The 14,072-nt window shown below is 44.3% G+C and overlaps 1 protein-coding gene across 1 annotated transcript in view; it reads left to right on the top strand.

Moving 5' to 3' along the window:
* Positions 1-14,072, top strand: part of LOC129706559 (genetic suppressor element 1-like) — a 176,736-nt gene that overhangs the window by 124,216 nt on the left and 38,448 nt on the right. The window contains exons 8-10 of the mRNA XM_055650924.1: positions 227-482; positions 6,057-6,700; positions 7,961-8,073. Of these exons, the coding sequence (XP_055506899.1) occupies positions 227-482; positions 6,057-6,700; positions 7,961-8,073 (1,013 nt within the window). The remainder of the gene's footprint in view (positions 1-226; positions 483-6,056; positions 6,701-7,960; positions 8,074-14,072) is intronic.

The following is a 14,072-nucleotide window of genomic DNA, read 5'->3' as shown; positions in this document are numbered from 1 at the left end:
GCTTGACCCACTGAGTTACTCCAGCTCTTTGTATCAACATTTAAGAGACAATTGGACAGGCACATGGTTAGGAAAGGTTTAGAAGGATATGGAGCATACATGGGCAAATGGAACTTCTTTATCTGGGGCCTTTTGGTTGGCATGGAGGAGTTGAGCTGAAAGGCCTGTTTCCATAATGTATTCATCAGTCACCTCGAGTTGTAATGTGGTGATCGTTTCATTGCAGAGCCATCTCCGGGGAAAGGAAAAGTTCGAACAGTGCCCCTGGAACCTATAACATTACCTGGTCACTGTTCCCTATTTAATGTTCCCTCAAATGCTGCCTCATGCTCTTCAGCCTCGGAGGAGAAGTATATGCGGCATCACAACCATCAGCAGCAGAGGATGGATGAACACACTGGACATGGTGTGGACTTTCATCAGCATCACCATCGTAGAGAACAAGGGGACCTGTTTTCAGAACAAGAACAGGACAGGAGTAGGTGAGTAACTGGGTGTTGAGAATTACTTCCTTTCAAAGTCAAAGTCAAAGTAGCCTTTATTGTCATTCAGACCTTGCGGTCTGAGCGAAATGTTGTTGCCTTGCAGTCCTACATATAGTAAAAAATGACAAAAAACACACAATAAACACAAATTAACATCCACCACAGTGAGTTCACCAGGCACCTCCTCACTGTGATGGAAGGCAAAAGTCTTAAGTCTTTGTCTCTTCCCTTCTTATTCTCCCTCTGCGCCGAGGCGATCCAGGGTTCGGATGTTGTGACCCCACCGGGCGATGGTAAGTAATGTCAGTCCAGCGGCTGAATCCAAGCTCCGCGAACGGGCCGGTTCAACTCCGCGGCCCGGGGTGGTCGAAGCCGCCCTCCAGTCCAGAGGACGCAGCTGTTGTAGCGGGAGCTCCAGAGAACAGGTCACCAACCTGCGAGTTCCCAACGATGTTGTCCACCGGGCCCGCGGCCGATCCTCCGAGGTCGGGTCGCCACTGCCGCAGCCGCTGCCCGCTCCGAGGTCAGGTCGCCGCTGCCTCTGCCCGCTCCGTGGTCGGGTCGCCGCTGCCCGCTCCGAGGTCGGGTCGCGCTGCTGCTGCCCCTGCCCGCTCCGAGGCCGCCAGCTCTGCTATAGGCCTCGGCGCAGGCGGAGACGGGGGATACGACAAGAGAAGTCGCATCCCCCCGTAATTAGAGACCAAAAACATGTTTCTCCCCCCCACCCACACACATACACAATAAACCAAAAATTAACTAAAACAGGACAAAAGAACAACACAAAAAATAAAAAAAACAGACGGACTACAGGCGAGCCGCAGCTGCTAAGGTAGCGCCAACATCTTGGTCACACCCGCCTGTAGGTGATTTATTTTAACATGGGCTGTCCATCACAACCCAGCTTCCACAATGTCTTCAAAGAGCAAGCAAGGTCTTTGTCCAATGCCGAAGAAGTCCAAGACGATTAGAGACTTGGCTCTGCTGCCTGGACTTGCATGTTTGGACTCTTATACACTTAATAAAACCTTCACAAACTCAAAGCTTACACATGGATAACAGATATGCTCTAGCCCAAAACTCTCTTCCTTAGTCTCTTTCCCCCACTATGACTGCCTCCATCACAACCACCACCAACCTCACTCACACCTCTCAAGCAGGACAGCACTTGATCAAACGTTGCTGTCAAGGTGTCACTGAAGCCAATAGCACTTGCTATAATGAATGTACGAACGACATAGCAACATTGGACACAGTGATGCCACGCCAACATTGGTATGTTACTGTTTGAAATGGATCACTTAGTTTAGAGCTGCACTAAAACTATTCCGTGGTTTGAATCACCATTCAAAAGCATTATATGTGTGAACTTAAGACAAATTCTGGACATAGACACAAAATTCTGGAGTAACTCAACGGGACAGGCATCATCTCTGGATAGGAATGGGTGATGTTTCAGGTCTGAAGAGGGCTCGACCCGAAACGTCACCCATTCCTTTTAGGCAGAGATGCAGCCTGTCCCACTGAGTTATTCCAGCATTTTGTGTCTATCTTCAGTTTAAACTAGCATCTGCATTTCCTCCCTACACAAATTCTGGACAATCAGGAAGCAGTCAGTCAGAGGCTTGGCAGCATGAAACCTGGATAAGACAAATGGTCACAGTCTTTTTCCCAGGGTGGATGAGACGACAACAGGTACAACGTTGATGTGTGTCAATGAGTTAATGAGTGAATGATACTTTATTGTCACATGTGCCTAGGTGCAGTGAAATGCTCTGTTTACCATGCAACCCGGTAAAATCACACAGCAGACCTCGGCAGTACACAAGTGTCACCACATTACTGGCACCAACAAAGTTACAAAACTTCACCGTACTTCATCAAAGATCATCAATGTTTAGACAAGTCCCTACACCTTCTCCCTCACCTCCATCCTGGTGACCCCAGAAGCTCTTCCAGGTGAGACAAAGGTTCCAAGCATCTTAAACCTCACCTATTGCATTTGGTGCACCCGGTGTGGCCTCCTGTACATTGGCAAGACCAGGTGTAGATTAGGCGACCATTTCACTGCTACCTTGTGCTGAATGTCCAGGTTGCTAACCATTTTAACTCCTCCCATACCGATCTTTCTCACCTTGGCCTCCTCAATTGCCAGAATGAGCTCACCTGCAAATGGAGGAACAACAATGCTTCGTATTGTATTGTATTCAGTTTATTGTCATTATCTCATATTAGAGACAACAAAATGAATTTTCCTTACAGTCAAGTAACATATAAATAAATAATAAATAAATAAAACATTAAAATTGGGGGGAAAAAAGCACAAACACAGAAGTCCACGACACAACATAACCACAACACAACACAGTGGCACCAAAATTGAGGAAGGTGCCTGTAGATGGTTTATGCATGCAACCTATAATGTAGCTCCCTCAATACCACTAACCACGCCCAGCCATATCAGTATAACTGTGATATCCTCCCCTTGTTCCTCCCTGTTTGTTCCAGTACGCCTGAAGACTAGATGCAGTCAGTACTGGGACGTGTGTAACATGTGCCTTAATTAAAGACTCAGAAAGGTTACAGTGTGTCAGACTCCACTCCTTTACAGTACCAAAGTCCAGCCAGGCTCCCCGCTGCCCTCCCGAGCACCCACAGTCGCCGCCACGGGCGGCCCGATGCTCAGGCCCTCACGCCGGGCTGATGGAACACCGACGCCGAACCCCGACGGAGAACATCCTCAGCGGCCCGGACCTCCAGATCAGCCACCTCCTACCGGAGTCTGCGGCTCCCGAGTCCACAGGCCGAGCCGGGCAGAGTCGCAGGACTCCGCGATGTTGGTCAGCGTCGCCCGCGTTGGGAGCTCTGTGAACCACAGCTCCGCGATGTCGGTGCAGTAGGCCCAGCACTCCGGGGCTCCAAACGATGATCCCCGGTAAAGTATCGCCTGCCCCGCGATGTTCCAACGCTGCGCTGTTGCTGCTGGAGCTCTGGTCGGTCCTGGCAGGAAAGGCCGTGCCAATCCAGTAGGTAGGCCACGGGGGGGGGGGGGGGGGGGGGGCGAGGAGGGGGGGGCGAGGACGCGACTCAAATAATAGTCGCATCCTCCAGGAAGAGACTGAAGGACTGTATCCCCCTTACCATACCCTCTTCCCCCACATAAAGACATTTAATAAAACACAGAAAACCCTTTTCAACATAACAAAAAAAAACAAGACACTGAAGGTGGAGGCAGCTAGCACCAGCGCCACTGGAAATACATCATTGGGTAACTTACAACTCAACAGTATAAACTGAATTTACCAATTTTAAGTATTAACTTGCTATTTATATAAAGAGTTTTATAAGATAAAGTTAGTCTTGTGTAGGAAGGAACTGCAGATGTTGGTTTAAGTAAGTAAGTAAGTAAGTTTATTGGCCAAGTATTCAAATACAAGGAATTTGCCTTGGTGCTCCGCCCACAAGTAACAACATGACATACAGTGACAGTTACGAATGACTCAGAAAACACTAAACATTAATAATAACAAAACATTAATGATTAAACACCATTGATCAAGCATGTGAACCAACAAAATACCAGATCACAAGGAAGCTACAAATTTTTGGCTGTTGAGCAACTACTCGTGGATAAAAACTGTTTTTATGTCTGGCTGTGGCAGCTTTGACAATCCGGAGTCGCCTTCCAGAGGGAAGTGATTCAAAGAGTTTGTGGCCAGGGTGAGAGGGGTCAGAGATGATCTTGCCCGCTCGCTTCCTGGCCCTTGCAGTGTACAGTTCATCAATGGAGGGAAGGTTGCAGCTAAAAACCATCTCTGCTGATCGGACGATTCGCTGCAGCCTCCAGGTGTCGTGCTTGGTGGCTGAGCCAAACCAGACCAAGATGGAGAAGGTGAGAACAGACTCTACGATGGCCGTGTAGAATTGGACCATCATTGCCTGTGGCAGATTGTGCTTCCTCAGCTGCCGCAGGAAGTACATCCTATGATGTGCCTTTTTGACTGTGGAGTCGATGGTAGCCCCCCACTTAAGGTCCTTGGAGATGATGGTTCCCAGGAACTTAAATGACTCCACAGATGTGACTGTGGTGTTGTTGATGGTCAGTGGGGTGAGGGGAGGGGGAGCTCTCCTAAAGTCTACAATCAATTCCACTGTCTTAACAGCATTGAGCTCTAGGATGTTGCTATGGCACCAGGACGCCAGCTGTGTCACTTCCTGTCTGTAGGAAGATTCCTCCCCATCCTGGATCAGTCCAATCAGGGTTGTGTTGTCCGCAAACTTGAGAAGCTTGACAGAGGAGTCAGTGGAGGTGCAGTCGTTGGTGTAGAGAGAGTAGAGGAGAGGAGAGAGTATGCAGCCTTGCGGTGCTCCTATGCTGAGGGTTTAAACCAAAAATAGACATAAAATGCTGGAGTAACTCAGTGGGACAGGCAGCATCTCTGGATAGAAGGAATGGGTGACGTTTCTCTCCAGAGATGCTGCCTGTCCCACTGAGTTACTTCAGCATTTTGTGTCTATAAAGTTAAGGGCCTGTCCCACTTGGGCGTCATTTGCGCGTCACGCAGATGGCGGGCGAAGATTTTGTACGTCCCGAAGTCCTGGGGCGCCGCGCGGGACCACACGTCACTGCCTACGTCACCACTCACCATGTAATGACGCCCAGGTGGGACAGGCCCTTTAGTCTTGTCTATTTTCACCAGTGCACCTTAATCCTAATTCTTATCTGATGAATTGATCTTATTTTCTTGGTTCATACATTACAGAATTATTTATCTCTAATGAAGTACAGATGACCTTTATAACACTGATCACAGATTCAAACACTAAATGATTCTCTATGTAAAATAGACTGATTTCAAAATGTTATTCTTACGTCACCCCAAACAGTAATTCAGTCATTGCTTTTAGTTCAATAAGAAGAATACCCTCAGGTTACTTTTTAGTTATCGTGAAATGATGGTGTTTGACTATGAAATAAATCAATTGGTTGTTTTCAAGAATCAGACGTTGATAAAATTATATTTCATGCATTTACTGACAATTTTGGGTCTTTTTTGTTCTTTTTCTTTATATGTTAGGTTATTATTTTTAGAATCAATGTTTTTTTTCCCCATTTATTTGTCATTCTGACTTAGGTGGCCAATCTTTTAAACTGCAGTAGTAGAAAAAAATCGATTGTATATCTACAGAGCACAACTTTGATTTCCGATCTTGTATCCATTCTTCCACGTTAAGCTGCCTCATCTTGTTTAACTTCCAAGAAAATGCCAGCATTTAAGATTAGCTATTGTGAATACAGCAACACAATTGTGATTCTCCTCATTTTAATTTTCCGCATGGTTCGGGAGCAATTGATTACTTAAAGTTATTTATCTAGCAGATTTAAAGCAACCCTTGAAGTGGTTCAAAACTTCATTCTGAATATAATTACTGGGCCAAGAAAGAGCCAAGCTAATCAATAAAAGTTACATGGATTTTTGATTTCAAATAATCTGATGAAGGCTGAGCTTTCGTTGAGCAATATGCAATCGTATTGCCATTTGTTTCACCAAATATATATATCTTTCTCCACAGAGTTTTCCTGGCAGATGAAAATCAGCACCAGCCACTACACATAGGAGCTCCCCCACCTCTCATCTCACCACAATACCCGTTGAAGGAGACCTCCCCTTTGCTAAGGCCCTTCATTTCTGCCCATGCACTTCAACCAGCTCAAGCACTTAACTACAGCACTAATTGCTCTAAACTCAACCACGATGCACCAAAAGAGCCAGAGAAACTTCTCAATAGTAATGTGAGGCTTGATGCTTCAAAAAAGACCACTGGAGAGCACTTTAACGCAGAACTTCTTAAATCTTGCACTGACAAAGATATGAATGAAAGCAAGAAGTCTGGAATACCAAATTTAAGAACAGGTATGCCACCACACCTGAGGAACCAGACCTCCAGTCATCAATCCATCAAAGATTTGCAATGCCAAATTTCCAGTAGACATCTCGAAGAGCTGCAGAAAGAATGCTTGGATCTGTCCTTCACCTCTGGAGCAACTGATTTGAGTCTGAAAAACAACAAGAGTTCTCCAGTGCCCAATATGTTTATTCTTTATAGCAATGATGCCACGGCCAGCAGTGTGTACAATGAGGAGCTTCCACTTCAGCTGCCTGTTGTCAGCAAGTTAGATATGGCAGAAAAGAAACTAAAAGAGGCCAGGATGAATGGTATGACATTGTTTCTGATTTTAAACATCGTATATGTAAACATTAATTTAGTATGCAGCCCATTCCTGCATCCACAAAGGTCTTTGTCAATGATAATTGATGTCTTGTATTTCTCTCAAATTTAGATAAAGTAGACATCTTAGTGACCTGAAGCAGCGTGAATATGTGCCTTTGTCCTTGGTTGCCTCCTTGAACTACTCTAGTCCTTCTGGATACGCCCAGAGTTCTATTAGTTGGGGAGTTTGTACGATTCAGATTCTGTGAAGGAATAGGATTATATTTCCACTTCAGGATGGTGAATAGTTTGTAGGAAAACCTGCAGGCTGTGACATTTCTATGTACCTGCTGCCCTTGTCCGCCCTGGCAAATATGTCAGTGTTTTTTGCAAGTAGTACACACTGGAATGAAAATAATGGAGCAAGTGTATGTCTCGGGTAATTTCTGAAATATCAATGAAGTGAGGGTTGAAGCCACTATGTTTTGACCTATGTAATGCCGGAGCAAATAAAACTGCAAATCCAAAATAAAAACTGTAGATCAAGTCGCATCATTGCGGAGAGAAATAAAATTCAATTTCAAATCAAGGAAAGAAGGTACTTTTAAACTGCAGAGAAAGGGAGAGAGGAATGGAGAGAGACAGAGGGAATGACTACGAAAGGGTCCAAACCATAGTTGTTAAACTAAGAATCACTTTACAAACCAGCAATTAGACAGGGAAGAGGAAACAAAAGACACATTAAAACAGAATAACAGCAGAAACAGAAAACGAGTAGTGATATTACCCACTGTTGCTAACTTCAACTTGAGCCATAAGTATTGCAACCTACTAAGAGGAATATGAGGTGCTGCCCCTCAAACTCATGCTGGGGATTGGTGGAGCAATGTAGGAGAGATCACAGTAAGTGTGGGAAGGAGGATTAAAGTGGGAGCTCAGGATCATCCTTGTGGACTGTATGGAAGTCACCCAGCATGAGGCTGCAGAAGGGTCTCGTCCCAAAACGTCACCCATTCCAGAGACGCTGCCTGTCCCGCTGAGTTAAAATGCTGATTTATCCGAGTCATGAGTGGGACATAAGATTTTTTTTTGTCGAAGTGAAGTGAATGAATTTAAAAGACTTTAGTGTTGATGGCTGTTAATTTGCACCTTTTAAAACTTGATGCAGAAATATTGCGATGGAGATCGAGAACATATGTTTTTCTCTTGATGATTTGCATTTGTTTTGTGATCAACTTTATTCTTTCTTCATTTTCATTTTCCAGAAGAGCTGTCTGGCTGTAGCTCTTCAGATGAAGCATTCTGCAACGGTGAAATCAGAAACCGGATTCGCAGACTGGCTGATCCGCCTCCTCTCAAGCTCGATGATGCTCCTAGGGTAGGTGCACTTAACCCAAATCTGAGCTCACCATGCAAATCAAGATGCTTTTCGGACCGAGAGCAGAATTTTTTTTTTCACACATAACAATATAATTTCTCTCCAACTCTTTTTTTTTTAAATTTTGCTGCTGTGAACTTCTTTCCTGAGATTAGGATCACATCAATCATCTAAGATTTCTCAAGTATCACTACCTCCCATAATCAACATGAGATTTAGACTCCGAGTCATCCACATCTGCATTCCTGGTCTTTTCAATGTTGGCATTGCCCTGAACTATAGACCTTAGCTCCCCATTCAATATTTCCACAGAGAGTGGTGAATCTCTGGAATCACAGAGAGTGGTGAATCTCTGGAATCACAGAGAGTGGTGAATCTGTGGAACTCTCTGCCACAGAAGGTAGTTGAGGCCAGTTCATTGACTATATTTAAGAGGGAGTTAGATGTGGCCCTTGTGGCTAAAGGGATCAGGGGGTATGGAAAGAAGGCAGGTACAGGATACTGAGTTGGATGATCAGCCATGATCATAATGAATGGCGGTGCAGGCTCGAAGGGCCAAATGGCCTACTCCTGCACCTATTTTCTAAAAGAAAATGGTTTTGTTTGTTTAACGAAGACACAGTGAAAATCATATTGTTGCATGCTATCCAGTCAGTAGAAAGACAATACATGATTGCAATCAAGCCATTCACTGTGCATTTACACATGTTAAGGGAATAATGTTTAGTACAAGGTAAAGCTAGTAAAGTCTGACCAAGGGTAGTCTGAGCGTCACCAAAGAGGTTGATAGTAGTTCAGTGCTGCTCTCTGGTTGTGGTAGTTTGATTCATTGAAATGCATTGTACACATTCTACACATTCATTTTAAATGCCATGTAATCTGAAATAATTTTCATCCAGCATTGAGTAAATTTGCAATCATTTCTGTATAAATTTGATGACAATTTTGTGGTCACCGTTTAGTCAGCATGCCTGACATTTCCCAGTATCAGATGCACACCTCTTGATGCAATTATTCATGAATGGCATGTTTCAGCCTAAACTGACATGAAACTGTCTTAATCAATCCACGAGCACATGGTGTTAAGTTCTGCCTTTGCTTGTTATTTCAAGGGAAGCCATGCTGACACCGAGTGACCTGGCTGGACAGCTCCAGAATTGATTGCACTCTGCTCAGACATCTTCCTTAAACCTCTGTCCCACAGTACGAGTTCATTCCACGAGTTCTCCCGAGTTTGCCCTGATTCGAGCTCGGAGATTTACGGTAATGGCCACTCGTCGGTACTCGGGGCTCTCGTGGACATTTTTCAACACGTTGAAAAATCTTCACGAGTCTTCCCGTGCTTACCTGCCGTTGGCGAGTCTACCTGAGTACCTGCCGTTAGCGCCAAGAGACACCTCCGAGCTCCGACGTACCCGCGACGTTCATTCTCCGTGCTTACCACAAGTTAGAATTTTTTTTTTAACTCAGGAGAGCTCTTGGAATGAACTCGCACAGTGGGACAGGGTTAATAGTCAACAGAGTACGGTGCCACCGACATTGAGGGTGTTATTCAACATATAGCTGCTGAGGTTGCCTCAGTCCTGACATTGTCAGTAACACACCATCACTGGAGGATTATGGACCCTCAGGAGAGGAGGCAAAGACATGACCAGGTGGGACTAAGGGGAAACAGTTGTTCGGCACGGACTTGTAGGGCCGAGATGGCCTGTTTTCCTGCTGTAATTGTTATATGTTATTCATAAAGAGCCTTTGACGGAATCTTCACAATATTCTGCCTCAACCTATCTGATGACCAGTTCATTATCTGGGGCAGGATTTTAAGGCGTCATTGAGGAGATATGTGGCATTCAATGGAGTGTTCCCATGCCTGGATTGCTTCTATTGTGGAGCTCAAGAAGATGTTGGATATCAATTTCATAAGCACCTGCATGATCCAACAAACCACTGCCATTTTTCTTAAGTGACTATTCACTGTAGCGACAGTGAGGTATCCTTGAATTGCTACACTGAGTACCAATTGGTTTCAGTAAGAAGATGGCATCATGGCCACTGGAATCTACTAGCCTCGCTGGCACCCTATGAGTACCGACAACTATTGAGTGCGCACATGTGTCCAGAAGGCATCCCATTAATGATTGTGATTATTCCAATGAAAGTGTTCAATGAGTAGCTTCAGGCTACTGATCGTGGACCCTCAGGTGAAGAATGGTCAATGTCATGGTTCCTAGTAGATTTACGTGGAATTCTCTGCCTCATAGGGCGGTGGAGGCAGGTGTATTTATTTATTTATTTATTTTTGTTTTATTCTTTATTTCGAACAGAATAAAAGAATAAAAAGCAAGTGTGAAACAGCATACATACAAAAAACAAAACTAGAATATTTATAAAGTGTCACAAACAATATCTATAAATAAATGAAATCGTATGTGTCCGAAAAGGAGCAGGAAGAAGCCAAAGCTTATTAATTCCCACCCCTTATTCAACTGCTTGGAATTATCTTATACAAATTTAGCAGCTATATGTACACCATATGCACACCAGCCACTATATGTACACCAAAGTATTTACATTTATACACTAATCAAATATTTACAAAGCCATACAAAAAAGAAAAAAAGAAAAAGAAAAATCCCTCATATACTATACAGTATCTTAGTCATATATACACCCCGTCACCCTTCCCAATACAATCAGTATAACAAATATCCCACTCACAATCACCTATCCTCAGATTCTCTGGATGCTTTCAAGAGAGAGCTAGATAGGGCTCTTAAAAATTGCGGTGTCAGGGGATATGGGGAGAAGGCAGGAACGGGGTACTGATTGTGGATGATCAGCCATGATCACAGTGAATGGCGGTGCTGGCTCAAGGGGCCAAATGGCCTACTCCTGCACCTATTGTCTATTGTCTAGTAGCACCCATGATCCCTTCATTCCAAAGGAGGTAATACTGCTGGCCATTTTCAGTCACCAGACTTTCCTCGGGGAATTGACCTGATGTACATATAGAAGAGATTCCATTGCATTATGAGTTCCGGGTGTGGTAAATTGGTGGGGGGGGGGGGGGGGGGGGGGGGGGGGGCTGAGATGTGTACAGTGCATGCCAGCTAGGTGCAGAGATTGTCGTGGGTTGTTGCATGATAGCTACCTAGCCTTGCAGCTGTAGACAGGAGCAGGAAGAAGCGAGCATGGTGACATGAAGCCTGAAGTCTAAGAGGCGCAGAAGAAGACCAGCAGAAGCAACAGGAGTTGGATGAGAAAGGTTGCAGTTGAACATCAACATCCTCAACTTTTAGCTGGCCAAAGGAAAGGAAGCACTGTTTTCAGGGCTTATCAGAGGTCCTCACAGAAAACCAGTTTGCAGTAGAGTCTTCTACTTCAATGTCCCATGTGCAAACCAAGTGTTTCATTCATCACTCAAATTATTAACACCAGCATAATACACCAATTGTAGATTGATGAATAGATTCAGCATGGAAACAGGCCCCTTCTGCCCACCGAGTCCACACGGACCATCAATCCTCCACTCCAAATCGTTCTACAGTATGTCATTACACTTTCACATCCACTTACTATACATTACAGACAATTTACAGAGGCCAATTAATCTATAAACCCATTGGGAAAGTTGGAAAAAATTGGTTGATACATAAAAATACCTGGTAATGCACTGATAAATCCCTAACTCAATCACTTAAAAGGTTAATCGCAATGTCTCTATATTTAACGATGAGTGATGCTCTGCCTAAACAGTAACGGCAATGTAAGAGAAACAACCACTTTCGACAGAATGTTTCTCAACTATTCCTTCCAATTTCAATAGTTAAGTCGAGTCTTTGGTCATATGAACAAGTACGGTGAAGTACAGGTACAATAAAAGTCTTGCTTGCAGCAGCATCACAGGGACATAGACTCAGACAGCACAATAAGCATAAATTACACCTACATTCTGCAAGACAGTCAAATGAAAAAAAGACTGTCCCAAAGGAAGACATTGGTGCAAAACACAAATAGGAAACAAGTGCAGGTAGTGCAGGAGGTGGCTGCAGAAAGTGGAAGACATTTTGGATGTTGACCTCCCCACTGTGAAGATATCTGGAAGAAGCGCTGTCCTCAAAAGGCAGCTAATATCATCAAAGACCCACAAATCCCTGATTACACACTCGTCATGTTGCTACCATTCGGAAGGAGGTACAGGAGCCTGAGAACCACGGCCTCCATGTTCAAGGAGTTTTTGCATCAACCACAGGCTTCTTGAACCACTGCATAACCCTAACCACAACCTTCCTCTGCAATCAGCTTACATCAACTTTGTTAAGGTTGCACTATGTATTTTGGTTTGCACTATTATGGCCTGGTTACCTAAAACTGTTGATCATTTATTGTATCGTTGATTATTGTATACATTTGGAAACAGAAAATAGGTGCAGGAGTAGGCCATTTGGTCCTTTGAGCCTGCACCGCCATTCAATATGATCATGGCTGATCATCCAACTGAGTACCCTGTACCTGCCTTCTCTCCATACCCCCTGATCCCTTTAGCCACAAGGGCCACATCTAACTCCCTCTTAAATATAGCCAATGAATTGGCCTCAACTACCTTCTGCGGCAGAGAATTACAGAGATTCACCACTCTCTGTGTGAAAAAGGTTTTCCTCATCTCGGTCCTAAAAGATTTCCCCCTTATCCTTAAACTATGACCCCTTGTTCTGGACTTTCCCAACATCGGGAACAATCTTCCTGCATCTAGCCTGTCCAACCCCTTATGAATTTTATAATAAGTTTCTATAAGATCCCCCCTCAATCTTCTAAATTCTAGCGAGTACAAACCGAGTCTATCCAGTCTGGTAAACCTTCTCTGTACTCCCTCTATGGCAAGAATGTCTTTCCTCAGATTAGGAGACCAAAACTGTACGCAATACTCCAGGTGTGGTCTCACCAAGACCCTGTACAACTACAGTAGAACCTCCCTGCTCCTATACTCAAATCCTTTTGCTGTGAATGCTAAAATACCATTCGCCTTCTTCACTGCCTGCTGCACCTGCATGCCTACTTTTAATGACTGGTGTACCATGACACCCAGGTCTCGTTGCATCTCCCCCTTTCCTAATCGGCCACCATTCAGATAATAGTCTACTTTCCTGTTTTTGCCACCAAAGTGGATAACCTCACATTTATCCACATTATACTGCATCTGCCATACATTTGCCCACTCACCCAGCCTATCCAAGTCACCTTGCAGCCTCCTAGCATCCTCCTCACAGTTAACACTGCCCCCGCAAACTTGGAGATGTTGCATTCAATTCCCTCGTCAAATCATTAATATATATCGTAAATAGCTGGGGTCCCAGAACTGAGCCTTGCGGTACCCCACTAGTCACTGCCTTCCATTGTGAAAAGGACCCGTTTACTCCTACTCTTTGCTTCCTGTCTGCCAGCCAGTTCTCTATCCAAATCAATACTGAACCCCCAATACCATGTGCTTTAAGTTTGTATACTAATCTCTTATGTGGGACCTTGTCGAAAGCCTTATGAAAGTCCAGATATAACACATCCACTGGTTCTCCCTTATCCACTAGCAGTTACATCCTCGAAAAATTCTATAAGATTCGTCAGACATGATTTACCTTTCATAAATCCATGCTGACTTTGTCCAATGATTTCATCACTTTCCAAATGTGCTGCTATCCCATCTTTAATTACTGATTCTAGCAGTTTCCCCACTACCGACGTTAGACTAACTGGTCTGTAATTCCCCGTTTTCTCTCCCTCCCTTTTTAAAAAGTGGTGTTACATTAGCTACCCTCCAATCCTCAGGAACTACTCCCGAATCTAAAGAGTTTTGAAAAATTATCACTATTGCATCCATTATTTCTGGGGCTACTTCCTTAAGTACTCTGGGATGCAGACTATCTGGCCCTGGGGATTTATCGGCCTTTAATCCATTCAATTTACCTAACACCACTTCCTGGCTAATCTGGATTTCACTCAGTTCC

This window comes from Leucoraja erinacea, chromosome 2, assembly GCF_028641065.1.
Source record: "Leucoraja erinacea ecotype New England chromosome 2, Leri_hhj_1, whole genome shotgun sequence".
NCBI lineage: Eukaryota > Metazoa > Chordata > Chondrichthyes > Rajiformes > Rajidae > Leucoraja > Leucoraja erinaceus.
Note: the sequence above shows the minus strand (reverse complement) of the source record. Positions and strands in the feature narration are given on the sequence as shown.